Source organism: Cyclopterus lumpus, chromosome 4, assembly GCF_009769545.1.
Source record: "Cyclopterus lumpus isolate fCycLum1 chromosome 4, fCycLum1.pri, whole genome shotgun sequence".
In the NCBI taxonomy this organism is placed as follows: Eukaryota; Metazoa; Chordata; class Actinopteri; order Perciformes; family Cyclopteridae; genus Cyclopterus; species Cyclopterus lumpus.
In genome coordinates, this window is record NC_046969.1 from 21,923,152 (window position 1) to 21,944,042 (window position 20,891).

Consider the following 20,891-nt stretch of genomic DNA (forward strand, 5'->3'; position numbering starts at 1 on the left):
AACCTTATATAAGCTTAAAAGGCACTTTAGTGATTATAAAGATTAACTTTTAACTGCTCTATATGCACCCTTTTTTTTTACCATAACCTGTGCACACCCATCCAGGAGTTACAATAATGCAATTTTTGTGGGATAACAGCAATTGAATGCTTCCCAAAATGATTTGACTAATGGTTCTACTTAAATAGGTTTATTAGAAATGACCTTGTGAAATACTCTATGTTTGCACTATTTATGAATTATAAAAAGCACTCATGAATCGGCAGCAGATGTTGTCACACTCAGTCAAATAAGCCTACATTTTAAATTGTGTGCTTTAGATATAAGATTAGTACATATGTTTTTGTTATTAAAAACTATAACTACGGTCCTCGGTTTGAAGGTTAAACATGAATATGCTTGAAAAAGGGCCATTAGAAGTACAAGAGGTCGAGGTTAACCGGAAGCAGTTGGTTGTGATGAGCTGGAGACTTTGCCGAAGTCAGTTCCATGTTGTATTCAGCAGCACATACGGGTCCGACGGAACTAGCGTCACCCAACAGCAAACTGACTTCATCATAGTTAAAAGACCGAGAGATTGCCCAGGACCAAAACAAGACTCTGCGGAGACAGCACGCGAAGGTACGGTGTTATTGTGGCATAAAAGGGCTTATCACATATGACGCTCTGACTGAAGTCGACGTGAGCAAGCGGTTCGTTGCAAGACGAGATAAAAATGTCACTTATTGTGCATCAGCTAACGTTATCTATGCTACCTAGCTAACGAGATGACAGCTAGCTTAACTGCTAGTTCGCTGTCGTCAACTTCCTCGGCTAAGTTGTCAGAAACTTCTGGAAACGCGTGGCTAGCTCGGCTTCTGCTCACCAAAATACAACATTACTGCTGTGGCGAACCCGTAAACGGGTGGGGTTTTTAATTGTGGTCTTGTTTGAAATGAGTTAATTAATATTGAGCGACTCGTTACTGGGTGATTTCGGATGTCAGTTGGACTCGTTTTAGTGTAAGCTGTAGCTAGCTTAAATGCTGTGTTCGCACGGTTTCAAGCGTAATCCCCCCTTAATGTAACCTAACGTTAAATATAGCAGCGTTGAATCTTTTCACATTGGATTTCAGTTGGTACTCCAGTTTATTTTGTAATTGTTAACCTCCTTCCTTGTAGTATTCCACAAATGACTGAGCAAGAAGTAACCATGGACTCCTCTGATGACCATGCCAGTGCGCCGTCAGTGAAGAAGAGTGGCCGGGCGTCGTTGCTGGACAGCGGAGAGGACTTCGAGGTTTTAGATGAAGAAGACATCGACGACGACCCTCCTCCTCTGGAAGATGCCGGGGGTGGGAAAGGGAGAACCACCGATGAGTCTGAATATAAAAATGCAGACTCGGATTCAGACACTCCAGGGCCGGTGGAGGAATGGCTGGATGTATTAGGTATGTCACAAAAAAAGCTCCACGATAACATGTCAGATTGTAGCAGAATATATATTCCTGTAGATGGTGTTTTAGTTATAAGTTAATATTGATGGCCCGGAGCTCTAGGTGTTGTGATTTCCCTCTGACCTGTGGTTGCGCCACAGTGGCAGTGATCAATACTGTTGACCGGAATTGACGTGACTGCATTTGTCTCCAGGTAATGACCATCTGAAGAAAAAGGTCCTGGAGTCTGGGGAAGGGAGGGACAGTCGGCCACAGAAAGGACAGAATGTAAAGATTAATCTTAAAACATACCTGGCGGACGGGACACTTGTGGAAGAGCAGCCTGACCTCTCTTTCACTCTCGGAGACGGAGATGTCATCCAGGTAATGATTGACAATTTGACATACATTTCGAAAGGCAAAATGGAGGGATTTTGCATTCTCCCAACAGCTTATGTCTAATTTGCTTCATCCTGCTGACGGCAGTTAGTGTTGCCTTGTATACATCATATCTTACTGCATGAGATTTTGTTTTTCCTTTCAGGCTCTGGATCTAACAGTGCAACTCATGGACATGGGAGAGAAGGCCCTCGTCCAGGCCAATGCAAAATATGCATATGGTGTCCGGGGGAGGTAGAGACACGCTTGAATCCAACTGCTAAATGCTTTATAAACTGCAGTTTTTATCATACTCAACTGATGTAAATTCCCTTTTATTTAATTTGAACAAAACATAATCAACTTTACTTGCTCTACAAGCTCTGTTCTTAGATGTTCTGAACCCTTCTGTGAATCACTCTTTCTTTGGGACTTGTGTAATCTAGTGATTGATCTATCTTATTTCCCTCCTGAACTTGACTATATTTCTTCACAATTCCAGTCTTGAGCCTGAGGTTCCGCCCAACTCTGAGCTATCTCTAGAAGTGGAACTGCTGAAAGCTACTGATGCCCCAGACCTGGAGCTGTTGCCCCCTCCAGAAAAGATCAGCCTGTCCAGCCTTAAGAGAGAAAGAGGCAACGTTCATTATCAGCGTGGGGACTATGCTTTTGCAGTGAATTCGTACAGCATTGCCCTGCAGATAACAGAATCTAGTTCTAAAGGTGAGATGCAGGCCTGTGAGTCGGGGCCAAAGGGGGGGGGGGGGTTCTGTCCCTCAGCTTTGTACTTGGAGGTTAAGGACAAATTGCCTTTTGTAGCAAAACCCTGTTGTGTAATGATAATAAAAGAATCTTGTAGCTTTGAAAGTTTTAGGATTATCCCCAAAACAAGATGGGGCTTTTCCTCAACATGGTTATAAATAATGCAGAAATAATTAGAGGATTATTGGCAGGGAATACATTTGGCTAATGTTCAGTCATGTTAATGATTAATGATTCACTGGTGGACATGATTTAGGTCTGTTTATGTTGTGGTTTCTTTTACTTTTTTGCAGTTGACATTAGTCCAGAGGAGGAAAACGAACTGATGGATGTCAGAGTGAAGTGTTTAAACAACATGGCTGCTTCTCAGCTGAAACTGGACCACTATGACGCCGCACTCAAATCTTGCGTCTCAGCACTGGAACACCAGCCAGACAACATAAAAGCACTTTTCCGAATGGGCAAGGTACACACTCTTTTTCTTTTCTTTATCTATTTGTCCGTGGTGGATTGTTTTTCTCAAACTTATGTGTTTTCACTCAAGGTACTAGCCTTGCAAGGTGAATATTCAGAAGCCATTCAAACGTTGAGGAAGGCGCTGAAGTTGGAAACAAGCAACAAGGTACCTTTTTGCTTCTTCACATTCCTTTTTTATTTGTATGACAAAACTGCAGTTTGTTCTTATGACCACTAGATGGCGCCATTGGGTAATTTATAAAATCACTTAATTTGTAGTGCAAGGTCAGGTGGACTGCTGATTCATCATTTCAGAGGATCTGTTTTCATGTTGATGCTGTAAATAGGGTTACCCTGCACCCAAGCCATATCTAATACTTAGCCACTGTTCCTGTTCTTCTGCTTATACAGTCGGGTATATGTGGTTCCTTGGCTACACAAGGCCATTTGACAGAACTTTGCTCAGTGTGTGTGGGCTACTTGGATTCGCTGTGAGTTGCAGCAGCATGGTAGTTGTGCCCAGAATCCCCCACTTGAGTCCTACACCAATCTGTCAAACAGCACATGGCCTGGCCCCCACTTGAGTAGTTCCTCCGGCACGTTTAAATATAATGTACTACAACGTTTTGCTACAGCATGGAAACCATGCATGCTGTAGATTGTATGCACTGTCAGGGCCTTGCTGCCTATGTGTCAATACATAGCTGTTAACCGAGGGTATGTTTGCAATGATGTCTCTGTCAATACACAATGTTACACTGGAGAGAGATTAGCTGTTTAAATGTTAACATTGGCTTCCCTCTTAGTGCTTTAATAATGAAAAGACTCCCTAAATAACCTCATGTTCTAAAAGCAAGAACAGTGGGTGTGCTTCAGTGACAATACCAGAACGCTCCCATTATAATCAATGAGGCGGTCTTAAACAGAAGCAGGTGTCATAGAGTGAGAGAGTGACGCTATCCTCTCTTTCTCTCTGACTCTTTCACTTTCTCGCTTCTTCAAGCTTTGACCTTGTCTGACGTAGTTTTTTTTTTTACACTGCTTTCTGCTGTTCACACCCTTACTCAAATTGATGTGAAGAGATTTATTTGTCAGGGGTTTATTTACTTTTTGACATTACAAAACAGGCTTGCCAGTTCCAGTTTAGACATCCTCGGATGCTGTTGGGACAGGATGTTACATGTTTGTTTAGCCCGTTTAATCCTTGCCCCGGGGACGAGTCGTGTCATTTTGGTGGGTAGCTGATTGCACAATAGTGGTGCCAACTGCTCAAACAATGTGGCTGTAAATGTATCTGCTTGCTCTTCTATAGGAACAAACAAATTGTCAGGACAGATTGTCATTAATATCCTCTGATCTTGTTTGTCAAACAGGCCAAGTAGTAGAACGACAAGCTTAGGCGCTGACTGATTTCTATGTTATGTTGAGTTGAGGTCAATATCTTCGTCTATAACACGTCGGTGACGCTTTATTTTCCTTTTTGTTCTCCATGACGTTCGCTTCAAGTGATGTTATGCAGCCCTGCTGCCTTTTATGTGGAGTGACCACTGAGGCAGCCACCTCCAGAAAGTAATGCAGTTAAATAAAATACAACAAAGTACCATATAATTGAATCAAAGCCTGCATTTAAGCAGCAGCTAAAGTAGATGTACTTGCTTTACCTTTTTTAAAACAAGGACAGACATATTGGAATATAGTTTGAATCAGGCTATGAATAATGCTGAGGAGAGTTTGTTGTATGATTCATTCAATGATACTACACGTCTTGATCATTAAAACCACATGTTGAAGGATGGCACTTTAAATACAACGTCGGATGTGTTTTAGTGTTTGTTGTTCTCTGTGAAGTGAAGATGCTACACGTGATGCAATGTAGCTCCGGGGCGATTTCTGTGAGACTGTCCTCAAATATTCCTATTAAGTAAACTTTGCTATAAACTCTTGATTGTGATCACTTTCTCTGAAATTCATTTACAAAACATCAACATTTGAGTTGTTTCGTAATGCATTGATTTTCTGAGTCACTGTAAAGAGCAGTGAAGTGACTCAGATCTGAAACAATGTTGGAACAGTAATTAAACCCATATTCTGGAGTTGTGTGTACACGTGGGCTAAACGGCAGGCCGTGTTTGTTTGTTTGTTTGTGTGTGTGTGCGGGGTGTTTTAAACTGGAGCCTGCAACACCTATTTGCCTTGTCTCTTCTGTGTAGACTATCCACGCAGAGCTCTCCAAGCTGGTGAAGAAGAACTCTGAGCTGAGAGGAGCTGAGCAGGCCATGTACAAGAAGATGCTGGGTAACCCCGGCAGCAGTGGCGGCGGCTCTCAGAAGCTCCGGGCCAAGTCGACATGGGTGAGCGTCACTCGCTGAGAAAGCAGTTTTGGGTTTGAGTATAGCTTTCTGTTTATCATCACACGATGCTCATGCACTTTAGTTTTTTTTATTTTAAGTGATATGTATGTAATCATCAAGGGAGCCTTTGTGTGATGATTAACAAGGAGCAACAGGTGTGTGTGTGTGTGTGTGTGTGTGTGTGTATATGTATATGTGTGTATATATATATATATATATATATATATATATATATATATATATATATATATATATATATATATATATATATATATATATGTTAGACAAATGTGTTTCTTAGAGCTTTCGACTGTCTTGATATTTTACCACCTACCTAACATCCCTTCTCTACTTCCTTTTATTTCCCCAGGCCCTCAGCTGGAAATGGCTGTTCGGTGCCACTGCGGTAGCCATTGGAGGTGTAGCATTATCCGTTGTCATAGCTGCTAGAAATTGAACCACGCCGGTGATGAGCTTGACAAAAACCCCTGAAATGTGAGCCTCAACTCAGAAGCACATCTGGCAGTGCCTTCTGACCTTCGGTCAAGGGTCGGTCTGTTGCCTCGTCACTGTCACTCACCTTTCTCTGCTATGTTTGAGAACTATATTTGGCAAATATTTTAACATCAATATTTACATATGGGCGCTGTATCTCCAACATTATAAATGTGTAGGTTTATGCATATCCGTCATGTTGCCAGACACTGTTTTTCCTTTTGCTGCCATTGTTTTGCGTCGTTCGGAGTTAAAGCTGAAATTTAGTTGAGCATCGAAAATGTAAAATAATTTACCATAGGTTCAGATGAGAGCTATTTACGTATATTTTTCCTAATTAAGAATAGCTTTTGTGATATGGTCCTTTTTGTTACGCTATAGTTTTAAAGCGTCATAATGGGCAGCTTAATTAATAATTCCTATTTTAAGAGAATGTGATTTCACTTTGTTTTAATTATGGTACAATGTTTCATATATGTCGACTGGTGTAATGCAGATGCTCAATTATTCGAGGTCCACAGCTTGGCACAAAAGGAGCAGAAGAATCCAGACGGCTGCACGGTCAAATGCAAATCTTCTGTTGTGGAAGTCGATTGTTGTGCTGAGTCAGTTCAATGGTGCGTAGTGAGGCTGGAGTTTGTTGTGATATTATTCTGAAAGGTGTTCCTTAAATTGTATCCACCTAATTCTTTTTTTATATGTCCGTAGAGGAGAAAACACATAATGAACACCTCACAAAATAATGCAGTTAACTAAAATACAAGAAACTGTTGCCTGCCCCCCCCCCCCCCATCTGACACTGTCAACTGCAATATCAATAATAACATGAATCAACATTAATGCCGGGGGTTTATATATTCTTGGTCACAATGTATACATATATTTAAGAAGTGGATGTCCAATATGTGTTAAATTACAATGTTTTTGTTAATAGAGATGCACTTATTACATTTGAAACACGAACAGATAATGGTACGTCGTTTCTGAGAGATGTGGCTATGGAGGACAGTTTATTTTTATTATTCAATTCCAGTCAATTATACCTCACTTTTTGATGATTAAGACCAAATGTTGAAGGCTGACACTTCAAGTAAAATGTGTGTCTGTGTATGTATTGATTTATTTTTGTTAGTTCCCTCCATGTTTTGCCTGTGAAGTATTTCCAGAAATGACGTTTAAGTGTTTATTCCACTGTTATGTCATTGTTTTCTTACCTACAGTTAATGAATATGTGGCCTCTTCAGAATAGATTGTCTTCCTACGGAGCCAAACGTTCTAAAAATGTACACAGTTGGTGGCAAATGAGGTGGTCAAGGAAGTTCCCAGCGTTCCCTGTATTTGTTAATTTTATATTTATCACAATAAAATGTGTCTCATCAAGCCACGGTTTCTTTTTATCCTTTTTTTTGTTTTCAGGCTAAGTATCAGTGACAAGGGTCCAGTGATTTAAAAAATAAAAATGGCTTTGGAGAATTGAGAAATATTAATGCAGATATGTAATGACAGATACATCTTCCATTAAAATGAATGCAGTCCTATTTGCACATAAATTAAACAATCCTTTTGTTTTTAAGACAAGACAGCAAATATTCACACTTGACATTTCAACTATTACATCTGTTTACAGTTGGAAATGCCCAAATATTCTGGACATTCCCAAAGCGTTTCTTTTTTTTCTTTTTTTTTTTAAGACACTGACGTTTCTCTGACGCAATCAGATGACCTATCGTTTCCCACTTCCTACGCGTTACTGATGCCAATGCCATGAAAAGTTGCATCTTTTTGTCACCCATTAATAACTATAAACATATAATTACAAAATCACAATAAACAAATGATTAATGAGTGTATCCGATTTAGAAGTAAAAGTCGACGATTATTAATAGAATACTAAACAGTAGTTTGTGTCTGTATTATTGCATTATAATATATATATATATATATATATATATACTGCGGAGCAAACGTAGTTTAGTTATATTACACATGTGACTATATAGGGCCTCGTTACTGCTCAGTGACTTCATCATCTGTGACCAGTCATTGAATATTCATTGAAAAGCAACGGGAGTTCTCGGGTTTACGACAGAGTGCGTCCGTGCGCGTGGTGGGAACGGTAGCAAGATGGCGGCGCTGAAGGAGGAGCAGTGCTACGGACTGTCCTGTGGAAGAGTGAGCAACGGCAGCAATGTCTCCGTCTTTCACGTCAAACTCACTGACAGCGCGCTGCGAGCGTTTGAAGGCTACCAAAGCGGCAAGGTAAACGGCCGGTTTCCGACACCGTGACATTTGGGTTTACGTTTGAAAGTCCGTCCGGGGCGGCTTGTGTGACAGACCGAGTGAGGTCAGTCCTCCCTCACTCTGTCTGCTGCTGTCTTCATGCTGCGATACACAGCCTCGGCAGGCGGCTCGAGGCTGGCTAGTTTTTGCCTCCTTTTTAAGTGTCTGGTTAGCTCTTTAACAAAAAAACACCTCGGACTGGCGGTGGTGGATGTTTTTAAGTAGCCGAACAGTTACACCCGAGAACCGACTGTTGAACACCGGAGAAAAAAAAAAAAACGTCGTTTCTGAAGCTCGCTGCTCGGTACTATCTGGAGCCTGAGCCCCCACAGTTAGTTATTTCATTGTATTGTATTGGAAATTGTGACAGTTCTTTTTTTTTTTTTAATTTATTTATTTATTTTTTATTAAATTTAATTAAACTGGGTGTGAAACTTGCCTCACCGGAATGTCAACAATAAATTCGACTGGAAACACCGAGCACTTCTGCGGCGTGAACAGATGTTTCCAGAAAGTTTGTTAAGCTGTCAAAAAAAAAAGGGAGAAAAAAAAAAATCTGGCAAACCTTGCTAGCTAAACTAGCAGCTGGCCACACATACTGTTAACAGCTAACGTTACCACTGGACATATATCTTTTTATATATATATATGCCCTGTCTTTTCAAATGAGTTAATTTTTTTCCGGTTAACTCAAAGTTAGTGTTGGCTTGTTTTGAGTATCTAATGACAAAATGGTGAGTAATTTGGAAAAGTACCAGTATTCACGCGAAAAATGGCCATCTCCTTCCCCCCGGCCCCCACACTGCCATTTAAAGGCTCACGTTCACTTGACAGCTTTTTAGAAGTGCGTCAAAGTTACTGAACAGTGGATTCGACACATTTTCGTGACAAGTAGTAGTTAAAAAAACAAACTAAAATAAATAAAAATGAAGGGTTGACTTGAAGGTTTGCTCTCCTAAATGGCTGCTGCTGCTGCTTCTTGTTTGGCTTCTCGAGTGGAGAGGTATAGGTCTGATGTTGGCCATCTAACGTTTCAGCTTCTATAAATATTTGACAGGGAAAACCTGGCAGGCCAGGAGGGACAGGGGCCTTATCTCCAGCCTCAGTGACTGCAGCTGTTTTTTTTTTAAATTTATTTTTTTAGGTCTGAACAATAAACTTGTGACTGGTAATCTGGGGGGACTACTAGTTGTAGAGATAATGTTTGTTATGTGTGACACACAGAAGATATTGTGTTTTACTCCGGCAAAATATTGTTAATCTGTAACATATTAAGGATCTTTTTTTCTTCTTTTTTTCAAGATGTAGTCCGTTCTCACATTTGGCTGAATGCATGTTATTGCAGTTTTTAGTTGTTGTTTTTTGCAGTAAACAATATTTGTTTATGTTGTAGTTTTTTTGCTAAAACATTTTGGTGCTTTTTGAAGTATCGGCTAAAAAGAGTAGATTTTGTTTCGTTTTGTCTGACCTGAAGCATCCGACAAGGGATATTTGTGCTGCTGCATCCAAGTTCCATTGCTGATTATTCAGGATGGCCTGTTCACTTTGTTGGCTAGCCCAAACTTGATTAATGTATCCTTCCTCGCACAAGCTGGATATTTCTTATGCAAAGCAGTTAGACTATCTATCCAGCTTCAAGGCCTGTGTCAGGCGAATGTGTACCACCGCCTCCCATTCGTGCTTGTTATTCTGAAATAAGTTGCTATTTTTCATGACTGTACATGTGTGATTTGTTGCTTGGGCTCTCTGGAGTTGATATTGGCAGGGCATTCCTTGAGAAGTCGAATGCTGCCCTGATTTTTCGCACCATTGTTCCACATCCACAAAGTCATGTTAAACGCACATTCTCTTACAATTATCTATTCAAAAATGTTTAGTTATGCGAATTGAATTCTGTCTGCCAGGTGTTTTTAAAAAAATTGTTTTTTTATTGGTGCAGTTGGTTTAATACATGGAGGATGAAAGAGGCGAGTTGAAATCATGTTTCGCAGTTAAGATGCACCTTTATTGACAATTGCCTCTTGTACAGACTTGCAACCCACTATTGCTCACCGTATCCATCACCAGTTAAAACTCTTACACAGTTTGTCCAAATCTAGGCTATTGAGTAATTAAATGTCTGTTTTGCTGTGGATGCTTCGTTTATGGTAACGACTCAGAGCAGTATTCTTGGGGGATGGGATCTCAAATTTGGCGCTTTGGACAGGTTCTATTTCAAGTCACTGTATGCATTGGACCAGACAGTAATATATATATATTTTTTTTTTTATCGGACACAGAGGACCACACAGGCACATAAGTGCCGTTGGTGTGACTGTTGACAGCTTTTGTGGCGGCCCAGTCACAGTATCTTCACAAGATCGCAGATGACGCGCATAAATCAAACCATCCATCTGACACACGGTATTCATGCGCAGGTGTGTCGCACGTGTGTGTTACAATACACACGAGTCTCCTCAGGCAGCTGCACATGCGACTGTTCATAACGCGTGCTTTTATAGTAACGTGTTTAAATTCAAAGATAACAATTAAAGGCCAACATCAATGCAAGCTTTGGGCCTCCTTATTTCCTCGTGTTAATGTGTCTGTTTTATGTCAACAAATATTGACATGTCCCACAGCTGAATAAAAACAAACAAAGCTTTATGCAATGTTCTGTTACCTTCCGAGTTCAGATCAACTTAGATGAGCAACTCCTGTGGTTTGGTGGAGAGTTTAGTTAGCTTGTTGCTCTTATATTAACCACTCCGAACTCAAGCTTATATTGAGCTCGGTGTGTCTCGTGTTTGTTTTCGAGGAGCTGAGCCCCTCCGGCTTCCTCATAATTTAAACACTGGCTGGCACCCAACATTAGCAGTGAGCTGTGAACTCGATAAAGGAAGAGGACGAGAGCGTCATAATGGCACACCTTTTCACTGTAAAAGTTGTGATGTAGTGAAGGATGTTATTAGACAAAGCTGGTCATGTTTATGACCCCAATTTTGTTGCCGTTTTACTGGAAAATGTGTCAACTCTGCTTCACAAGGAAGCTAAAATCCAGGCCAGTATATCTCAAAATCCTAGCCTAGCTAGCAACAAGTGAATATACAGCTGGAACAGTTAAACTCTTAATAGTGTCATTGTTAAGTCACTACACTCTTCTACATCGTAGAACTTGATGCTAAACTAACCAAATGCTAAATGTTGGCTCGGCTAAGCTAATTCAGCTAAACTGTCCAGTAGTCAATGTTATGCCCCTAAGAATCGTGCGAACGTCTGCGAGTATTTCTTATCGTATTTCTCAGTTAGTACGTTGTGCAACAGCCGTCGTGAAGTAGCAATAGTTCAGTGTATTGACGGCTTCCTGCATGAGACGTGACTGTCAGCTGGTTCCTCTGTTGGTTTGTCTGAGGACAGAGTGAACTGGAGCTCCCGCTGTGGGACTGGCAGCCCTGAGACTCAGATTTTTTTTTTTTTACTGTCTGTGACATCAGCAAGGAAATGAGTAACGCTACTTGAACGTCATCGAGCTGAATGTTGGAGATAAACGTTTATAAGTATGGCTCTGGGTGACTGTTACAGCACAGTATTGAACAGTTTGATTCAGTGGTACCACAGAATTTAAAAGCCTAAGCATTGAACTAAAATATTAAAATCTAAAATGAACATTCACAGGCAGAACGTGGCAAATCAGCAGTATTGCACTAATGAGATACGAGTGGTCTCGTATGAATGGTTAAAGATGTGACTTTGGTTGTTGTGGTGCTGGATCAGAGATTATAAACTGGGAGTATGAACTTGTACATTCTTCAGGACATGAATCACAGTAGTGCCACCCATCTTGTGGTTGGCATTGGCTTATGTAATTGGTGTCTGGAATTAAAATAATGGCCGTCATTCCTCCCATTAACTAAAAATGCAGCCTGGTGACAGACCAGAGATACCTGTTGTTGTTGTTGTTGTTGTTGTTGTTGTAGCTTGACGCAATTAACATGCCATGCCAGGGAAAATTGTTGATTTGCTCAAAATGGATCTCAGGAAACTCATTTGTTTTCATCTGAATGTGATATGGAATAAGTCGTTTGAGTCTTTACGTGGAGGACATCCTCAGTATTGTGAAAATATTTTTTTGTTTTGTTTTGTTCAGCAGAAGATCAATTCTCAGTTTAGTACGTGTGACGGGCTATATGCTTCACCGTGGAGGTCCGTTTACACCAAGTCAGTTTTGTTCTTACGCTTGGCTGCACTCTACCTCCTGTCTCGACCCCTATGGGAACGGTATGGGAAGTAATGGAGACTGCGAGGGGATTTTGTTGCCTGACGCTGGTCAGCCAGTGCTATGGTTATTTAAGGAATGCTGACTCCCCGGTTTCAGCAGATCACGGGACACTGCAAGAGATGACCATTGCCACTAAGGCCAAATATGACTCTAAATGTCATGGTGTTTGTATGGCCTGTGGCAGGGTTGAGACAAGGGACCATGTCAACCTGAACCCGGAACAGACTCCCCGACCTGCTGTGTCTTTTCCAATAGATCATTCACAAACCTGTATCTGTGGTTTTTGAGAAGTATTGGTGCACAATGTGTAACATTTTGACTGGAACTAGAAGAAGAACACATGTATGCAGATAGCCTTCATCCCTATTAAGGCTGTTACATCACTCAGTAGAAGAGTAACTAAAACATTCAAATGCCCAGACTTGATGTTTGAGTGGTTGCTGCGTCAATTTCCGAAAACTTGAATTAGGCCAAACCTTGAAGGAATCTCTGCAAAGTCAATGCAGGCTCCTTTTGTATTCGTAAAGAGCGACTATGAAGGGAGATTCCTATTTCTCTCTTCTCAAAATGCAATCTCTCCTTGTGTGCCTCTCTCTGAGTCCAAGTGTTTTTTATTTTTGCTAGTGTTGTCAAACACTTCCACTAACTAAATTTCTTATGTCAAGACGAGGCATCATAACGTATGCCTCTAAATAACAGATATACAGTATATAACCATCTGGAGTTGCATAATTTAATAGGAAAGTTTGATAGAAGCAAGGCAAGCTGCAAAGAAGTCAAAGTCCCGCAGCACTAAAATATTCAGGTAGCAATACTCGGGTAATGAGCCAGAGACACCATTGACTCACCGGGGGAGCCTAATTACCTGAAGCCAGTGCTAACATCAGTAATGAAATGGTCTTATGTGCTCGGCTTTTATGCAGCTCTTTGTCATGAAAATCGATGTACTTGAAGCAATTTTTATATAAGCAAGCTTCTTTTTTTCTCTTTTTTTTTGGTGTATAATTATTTTTGTTTTGCAACAACAAATGAGAGAAAAAAGAAAAAAAAAGATGTTTTCACGGTCATTAAAATGTGACACAGGCCTTTTGATGTAATGATCATTTGTGACACACAATTTCATTGATTTTATGAACATGCATTTTCTGTGATCGCTGGGAGAAGTACAGAAAATGTAAAATGGTAATGGTTTGTTTACACAACAACTTCAATCGTGTTATCGGCTGTTTTTGTTATATTTATCTTGGTCCCTTATTTAGAAAGTGCTTTCAATAACAAACTGTTTTGCTCAGCTTTTGTTGTTTTTATATAATTCTCCTAACGATTATACGTTTAATTATTAACTTTTCTTACTCCTACTGTGGTCGGTCTTTATCAGGAAAACAGCATGTTGAGTGTTAAAATGTCAGCAACAGCTTCATGTTGTAGATTTTAATTTGTTAGTCAGAAAGTGAGGAACATATTCATTAGAACTGTAATGGTATTATTAAGTACTCCGAGGTATCGGCAAGTTCTCAAATGCAAATGGGATATTACTTTATTCATCCCCCACGGGGAGATTTAGTAACGCAGCAGCAGCAAACATGTTTACATATATACAATAAAATGGCAGGGCAGGACATATTACATTTAAGAATTTAAATAATACAGGAAATGAAAATGTAAAAATGACGGTGTATACAGTGTGCATAAAGTGAAAGCAGTGCAGGTTTATTGATGTTCATTTGAGGAGGATCTGGCCAGAGGTGATTTATTGTACAGTCTTATTGCAGTGTAAATGCAATAAGTCAGAGTACTTCTACTCGGTCTGATAAAAGGGGTACCGTTGCATCCCTAGTCTGTAATATAAGACGAGGCACTTCCTGAATGCCCGCTGCATGAATTGGCGTAGCGGCTCGTGGACGTTTCCCTTCCTCTGCGCGTCACTGCATCTCTCGACAGAACGACGCCGTCGTCGACTCTCAGCCTGCTTGCACGTTTTTTTGTTGTTTTATCCGTCAGCCCAGCATTGCTGAAACGGAGCAGCAAAACATCAAGTTGTCAACAAGCCCCGATGATGATCTGTCACTGCATCGATGCAGAGTCGTCCAACGTGGGCATGCACCGCAATCTATAACCCGGGTTCCAAATGGTGACGAGGGGCACCTTTTTTTTTTGTCCGTCGTTGTTTTTAATCGCACCGGCAACGCTTGCCTTCTCGGTAATTCTGTTAAGTGTCTGTCTTTAGTAAAAACTTTAGCCCCATAAGGTTACATTGAGCGGCTATAATACACCAGTGAGTTTAAGTCAAGTTTGAGATTGTAAGAAGTTTAGTGAAATTGCTGCACCCCCTGCTCTTGGCTTTGTGACGTCTCTCTTTTCTAGTCTGCTTTGACTGTCTGCCAAGTCATCACTTACTTTCACCTAAATTGTGTTCGGCCCCAAATTACTTGAAGTCAGCTTTTTCGAAGAATTTCTAGTGAATTTTTAGTTTGGGGGAAGTGATGCTGAAGCTTTCTGTTTGATGTCTATAAATGACACAGTACCCAACACCCAACTTTTTTTTCTTTTTTTTTTCTGGGTTGAAGTGAGTGGTAGAAGAGAAGTTCAGCAGCGACGCATCCAAGTGAAAGTATAATGCTTTATATTCACCAGAAGTTGAGTTCTCCAGGGTAGATGTCGCGGTTTGGACAAAACAATGGCGTATCCCTTTTTTAAAAAGGCATGCGCAGATGTTGTGTAGCATAAATGTGAACAAGCAAAACATAACCAACTGAATTATATATATTTTTTTAATTAAAAAGCCAATTTAATTTCCAAATTTAAAGTGTGTGTGGTGAGTGTCAGACTCTACATGTACTGATCATATCCCTGCAACAAAGAAATGGTCCACGCTCTCATATCGAGCACCAGATCAAAGGTAGTTCAGCATTGAGATGGAACACTAAAAGCTTCAAAGTTTGTTTGTTAATGTTTTAAAACATTTTTTTTTAAATAAAGACATGAAATGCAAGTTACAGTAAATGCACCAATAAGTAGGTCCAATTTTAAGCGTGTAGCTTCAAACACTCCTCTGCTGCTTTTCTGTCAAAAATATTTTGAAGGAGTAGACTATCATGTTTTTACACACGGGACATATTCGGCATGCTCACTGCGTATTTAAGAGTAGGGGCACCGAGTACCAGTTCAGCCGCACGGAGACTGCGTGCCACAAAGTGCTCTTTTTACATCTGAAATCCTAGACAGGTGGAGCGTCTCATCAGTATGACAGTGTTGCAACTTAACACCTGACAATTTGGGTGCCACAGCCATACCCACAGGGATTTAGACATGGCTATTCCTGTGTGCATTTACTACAAAACAAAGAAATCCTTTGGCAGTGCAACCTGAGAGATATGTGTGTGTGTGTGTGTGTGTGAGAGAGATAATATTAGTGTCAGTTTGGTCTGTAATAAGAGGCTGGTCATTTTTGTATGAATTACACCCTGGTTCTTGTAATAAACAAACTCCTAGCTTGTATATTTTGCATTTCAAAAAAGTGAATTCATACCATGCTAGTAAAAATACCCTCGTGGCCTTGCAATTTATTGTTAATGGGCCAGTTGAGAGCCTCAGACGTGGCACATCTTATACCCTATAAAACTTGATACACTTGATTAACACAACTTAGTTTTGATAGTAAAATGCTTACATCTGTTGGCCAAGGAGATTGAGCTCAATGCAGTCTTTACCTCAACTTTCTTAAGAATATATTGGAACACTTATGACAAAGCCATCTTGTATTTTTCTCTTTTTCTCTTTTATATCTTGTATTCTGAAACGCTGACTCGGAGAGCCCTGCAAAAGAATTCCAATGTGTCTGAACTGTTGGTCCAGGCACAAACGGCAAATAAAAATCTTGAAATTTCTTGTGAAAAGAATAGATTCAACTTCATCTGCCGAGGAAATGTGAGGAAGTTACCAACTCCTGTTTTCAAGGTCAACCATGAACTTAGATTTTTCTACACAAAGGAGTTGTGACTGCGTTATTGGACTCATGCTAAATATTATTTTCAGTGGCTGATGTTTGGACCATGAAGCGCAAAAAGGAGCTTTTCATGTGAAGTTGTGGATACTAATATGTTGTAGATTCTGTGTTGCAGCAGTTGAAAATGTGAACGCCAGGCAGTTAAAGGTCACGTTGAGGTGCGTGTTGCTGTAATCTTTCCGCGTTAATACTGCGAGGAAATGAAGTGGGCAAACCGGCTTGGAGCAACGTTGTCATCGGTTCTGTTTTATCACGGGCTGCTCGGCTGCAGGTCCACGCCACGTCCAGCTGATATCTCTTCCCCCCCCCCGCCCGATCTGTTGCCGCTTGGCCAGTGTGTGGGAACAGCCACAGCCTTGTCGTGGATGCATGGTCGGGGCCAGCGCTCCGTCCCTCAGGTTAGCTCTGTGGAACATTCTGGGCTTGAGTCCCAGAGAATAGTGACATGTCAGCAGCCCATTCAAATGAACAGGCTGAGGGTAGCACTACGTTAGCAGTGCTGGGATGGGGCGATGGGAGGGGGGAGGGCAGCGGGTGGGAGTGCTAAAACTGGTGCCGTGTTAGACCAGGGAGTGCATGTGGCTCCATGAAAGGTCTGGTGTTCCTGGATAGGCTCAGTGTTCAGCGCTCGGAGGGGGGGGGGAAGAGTGAAACTATATTATAATGTTGGTAAGATTAATGAGACGGTTGGCTTTATATTTCTTTTGTCTGGGTCTAATTTTATTTATTTGGGCCGAGAAGGGTTATGCGAGGTGAATTGCCATTTCAGAGTACACTGTGTCGGCAACCATTATCACGCGCAACATGCTAGTCAGTAATGTCTTTGTATAACGAGAGTAACAGGCTATAACCACTCGAGCAGCGCCGACGGTCTCTACTTGGGCAGAGTAGTGCTTTTAGCTAAATGCTGCCATTAGTATGTCAACATGCTAACAAGCCGGTTTAAATTCTACCATGTTCACCTTTTTAGTGTGTTGTCACGCTAACATTTGCCACAGTAATTGGCACTAAACACAGAGCCATTCAGCCATGAGTTTAAGTGATTACACTTCATTCTGAGGGGAAACCAGACTGTCCGTACCAAATGTCATGGCAATCCATCCAATAGTTGGCAACCTGGTGGTGGCGCGAGAGGCAAAGCCAGGTTGATCATCCTATGGGGACCATGAATGTCTGTGTAAAATGCCGGAATGGTGTAGTAGTATAATAGCCATATTATACAAATTTAAACTTTTTAGCTACTTGCAACAGTGGGTGCAGGGGAGTGGATGGTAATTATTGAGTGGGGGTGAAGAGAGGGGTGGCTAAGTGTGTATGTGTATAAAGGTATTAAACATGCTACAACCTTGGATTGCCTTAATCATAACTCAGATTCTGGCATTTCCAGCTAAGCTGTGAGGCCCTGAATGCGATTAATCTTGCAACAGCCTTTGGGATGGATTTGCATAGCCTCTCCACATCTCTTGACACGGAACAGATTCATTGGCTCAAAAATGTATGAGAATACTTCCACCATTACAGAGAATAAACGGCTCATACTTTTAATGTTGACCACATGGCTTCTGTTGTTTGCGTGTAAACGACACCAAACGCAGAATTTTGTAAAAAAAAATGTTAGACTTTTTTTTAAAGTTTTGGTGTAAGTGGAGGAGCACAGAGGACGGAAGCTCGGCCATCTTTGTATGTGTGATCCATTTATCTGGGTCGGGATCAGGCGGCAATACCGAGCACGTTATGTCTTTAACAGGCGTGACCTCCCTTGACCTTTTTTTAAAAAAAATTATTTAGCTCTCTCTCTTGATCACATTTGATAGATTTTTTTATTGTCTACTTTTATGATGTATGTTTTTAAATATTTCTCTCAATCCCCTTGCTTAAATGCGCTTATTAAATACAATGTTATTAAAGTTCCTTAACAACTCTTTTCTCTTGTTTCTGAAATAGAATGATATTCAGCGCTGTGAGTTCGTCATCTTTAAAAATAGCTTCTGGTGTCACAAACACTCTTGAATATACAGGTTAGGTTGACTTTGCAAAGACAGATTGTTTTGGCTTGGCTCCTTTCTCAGAGAGTGTGTGTGTGTGTGTGAGCAACAGTGTGGCGCTCACTGTCGCTGCTTTGTCTCAGTAGCATCAGCACATTAGTATGGCAACAATTTAAACTTCGGTTTAGAAGTACAGCTGCTCTATTGCTCGCCTATCTGAAGGAGATCTATCTTAGAGAAATTAAGGGGATTCTGTCTTTTGATTTACTTAGAAACTTGGACTGTAGAGTTAAAAGAAATCAAATGATGAACCGGTAGCACAGGGAACCCCCGCAGGACAGGGGATCTGATACTGAAACGGCTGAATAGTCCCGAAAGAGGAGTCTTGAAACCCTGTCTCGGCCCTTCCTCTTTTACCTGCATCCGTCATAACTTGCAGGAGGTCATTAATCTGCCAATTGTAATTATCTTGAGTAGGCTATCTTGTCGTCCAGAGTATAAAAAGTAGTTCATGTTTTTTTTTTTACAGCTTTCAGTTTCTTTCTCTTTTTTTTTTTGTACACTGAAAGCGTTTCTCATAAATGTGTTATAAATAACGTAGTTTTGAATGGATGTTAACCACTGGACCAGAGCGTGCCTTTTTGATTTGATAAGTAATGGCTTGTTCTTGGTAGTAAACTCGTCCAAGTACACACGGTACTAAAACGAGGGGATATTTGTCTCCATGTGAAAACTTTGATTAGAAAACGCTATTAAAATGAAGGTTTCTCTGTGGCTAAAATCTCAGTCAACAAGCATAGCTTCCCACAAGCTTTTCTAGATTGCTATTGCAGATTTGCAATTATTTATAGTTCTGTTCATTTTATTTGGTTTTAATCTTATTAAATGTTCAGACTTAATCAAATGTTCTGTGTCAGCAGTTCATTATGGGAACCTTAAATGTTTTTTTTCTGGGAATTGCTTAAATGATGATGATTCTTTTTTTTCTTTTATGTGAAATTTATTAAACAATGCTGTTGTCTTTTTTTGTAGGTCCTGTCATCGCGACCATTGATCAGATTTAATGGAAACCAAGGGGTAAGAACATATTTCACTCCCTATCCCTCCCTGTCTCTTTCAATCCATTGCATACAATTTTGTTTTTGTTAATAAAGATAATAACAAGTAGTAATTTTCTCTAGGTTTTATTACAGTTGGCCAGATGAATTGGTTGCTAAATCCAGGTTTCCAGAGCCGGACATGAATTTACAATCCTCATGACCGGACAGAAAATTTAACTTTCAACAGAGCATTTTGGGGCACAAACACCAACGGACATGCATGCTTTCAAAAACAAGTCATGTGATTAAACTAACACTGTTGTCAGCTGCAGGTCCCCCCCCACACCCTCCACCAACCAACACCCACCCACCCAAAACATGACACTTCAATGCTATGTCTTGTTGTGTCGGCCTTAGAGAGTAGCAAGAAAGATGCTGGCAAAGATGTTGGCAAAGATGCGCTGAAATTTTCATGATGCACTTGTGTCATGTGCATCATGGCTTGACCTTAATACACTGAGACCTGATCAGTCAAATGTTCCCCAGCCTCCTTGTGACTGAGCACACGTTTTGGTTTATTTTACTTTGGCTCCTTAAGTGCCACTTGTCAACTCGGCCCCTCAACATCTCTTGCATGGCAGGAAAAATACTCCTAAACCTCCTTTTTAAAATGTCACGTTCACTGCCTTGTTCTTCATGACTTCTCACTTGTTCTGTCAGTATTTCTTCATGTGTTGGCCTGAGGTGTAGTATTGAAAGATGAAGGAAGGATAATGTTTGTTTGTATTCTTTGGAGAATCTTTGTTTGTTCTTTTGTCAACAGACTCACATTTCTGCCCATAGTAGGAGCTTTGAGAGATTATGAAACGTGACCTTCAGTTGTTACTTTCTCTGAAACCTCTCTGGAGTAGGGTTGCAGAATTCTGGGAAAATTCAAGGTCGACTCTTTGGAAGTAACGGGACATAATGTAGGGGTTATTTGCTCAGACTGTATTTACCAAGTCATTTGCAGATGGAAACCTTTAACCATATCAGACATAATCCATTAATCAAGCTGTGGTGGTGATATAGCTAGCAAGTTAGCTAACAGAAAAAGTACGAGACGCCAGTGTGAGCTGTGTGCAATCTTAGGGTTTAAAGGGAACAACTGATGTTTTACAATAATCAGTTATCACACATGGTAACCACTAGCTAGCAAAAACTAGCAGAAGGTATTTGATAATCATCTCTTGAAGGATTTGTTGTGATCAAAAGCTGCCGTCTAGTGTCCACCATTTTTACTATAATCAATGCTAACGGCACATGTGATAAAGCAGCTTGAGACGGAGCAGACGGAAACCCGGAGGTGTTCGTGGCTGCTGATATTCACTACCGCAGCTATGCTGAAGTTGTCCCTTCCTGCCTTGCCTCTTTGCTGCTATCGGGGCGAATCCGTAAACACACAAAGTATGCCAAGCGAGGGAACG

At 40.7% G+C, this 20,891-nt stretch overlaps 2 protein-coding genes across 5 annotated transcripts in view; both read left to right on the forward strand.

The window, feature by feature from the left end:
- The first annotated feature begins 480 nt into the window (after nucleotides 1-480).
- On the forward strand, nucleotides 481-7,236 carry fkbp8 (FKBP prolyl isomerase 8). 4 transcript variants are annotated; one of them, XM_034530985.1, is made up of 10 exons: nucleotides 675-904; nucleotides 1,161-1,429; nucleotides 1,629-1,798; nucleotides 1,959-2,047; nucleotides 2,295-2,515; nucleotides 2,848-3,020; nucleotides 3,099-3,176; nucleotides 5,221-5,361; nucleotides 5,732-5,847; nucleotides 6,315-7,236. In XM_034530985.1, exons 1-9 carry the CDS (start codon nucleotides 768-770, stop codon nucleotides 5,816-5,818), a joined length of 1,365 nt encoding a protein of 454 aa, XP_034386876.1. In that variant the 5' UTR covers nucleotides 675-767; the 3' UTR covers nucleotides 5,819-5,847; nucleotides 6,315-7,236. The 4 variants fall into 4 exon arrangements, with proteins under 4 accessions (XP_034386878.1, XP_034386876.1, XP_034386875.1 ...); XM_034530987.1 differs by lacking the exon at nucleotides 675-904 and adding an exon at nucleotides 481-621 and having other exon boundaries at nucleotides 5,732-7,236; XM_034530984.1 differs by having other exon boundaries at nucleotides 676-904; nucleotides 5,732-7,236.
- A 622-nt stretch (nucleotides 7,237-7,858) lies between these two features.
- The window catches only part of ell (elongation factor RNA polymerase II), a 31,295-nt gene continuing 18,262 nt past the window's right edge, over nucleotides 7,859-20,891 (forward strand). The window contains exons 1-2 of the mRNA XM_034529942.1: nucleotides 7,859-8,115; nucleotides 19,418-19,462. Coding sequence (XP_034385833.1) covers nucleotides 7,981-8,115; nucleotides 19,418-19,462 — 180 coding nt within the window. The 5' untranslated portion in view covers nucleotides 7,859-7,980. The remainder of the gene's footprint in view (nucleotides 8,116-19,417; nucleotides 19,463-20,891) is intronic.

What these genes read in the sequence shown, in the direction of transcription:
- fkbp8 (XM_034530985.1), top strand. Translation starts at nt 768, where the DNA reads ATGACAGCTAGCTTAACTGCTAGTTCGCTGTCGTCAACTTCCTCGGCT. An exon ending in GAGACGGAGATGTCATCCAG is followed by an intron (nt 1,799 to 1,958) that starts GTAATGATTGAC and finishes TTTTCCTTTCAG; the next exon opens with GCTCTGGATCTAACAGTGCA. An exon ending in CACTTTTCCGAATGGGCAAG is followed by an intron (nt 3,021 to 3,098) that starts GTACACACTCTT and finishes TTTTCACTCAAG; the next exon opens with GTACTAGCCTTGCAAGGTGA.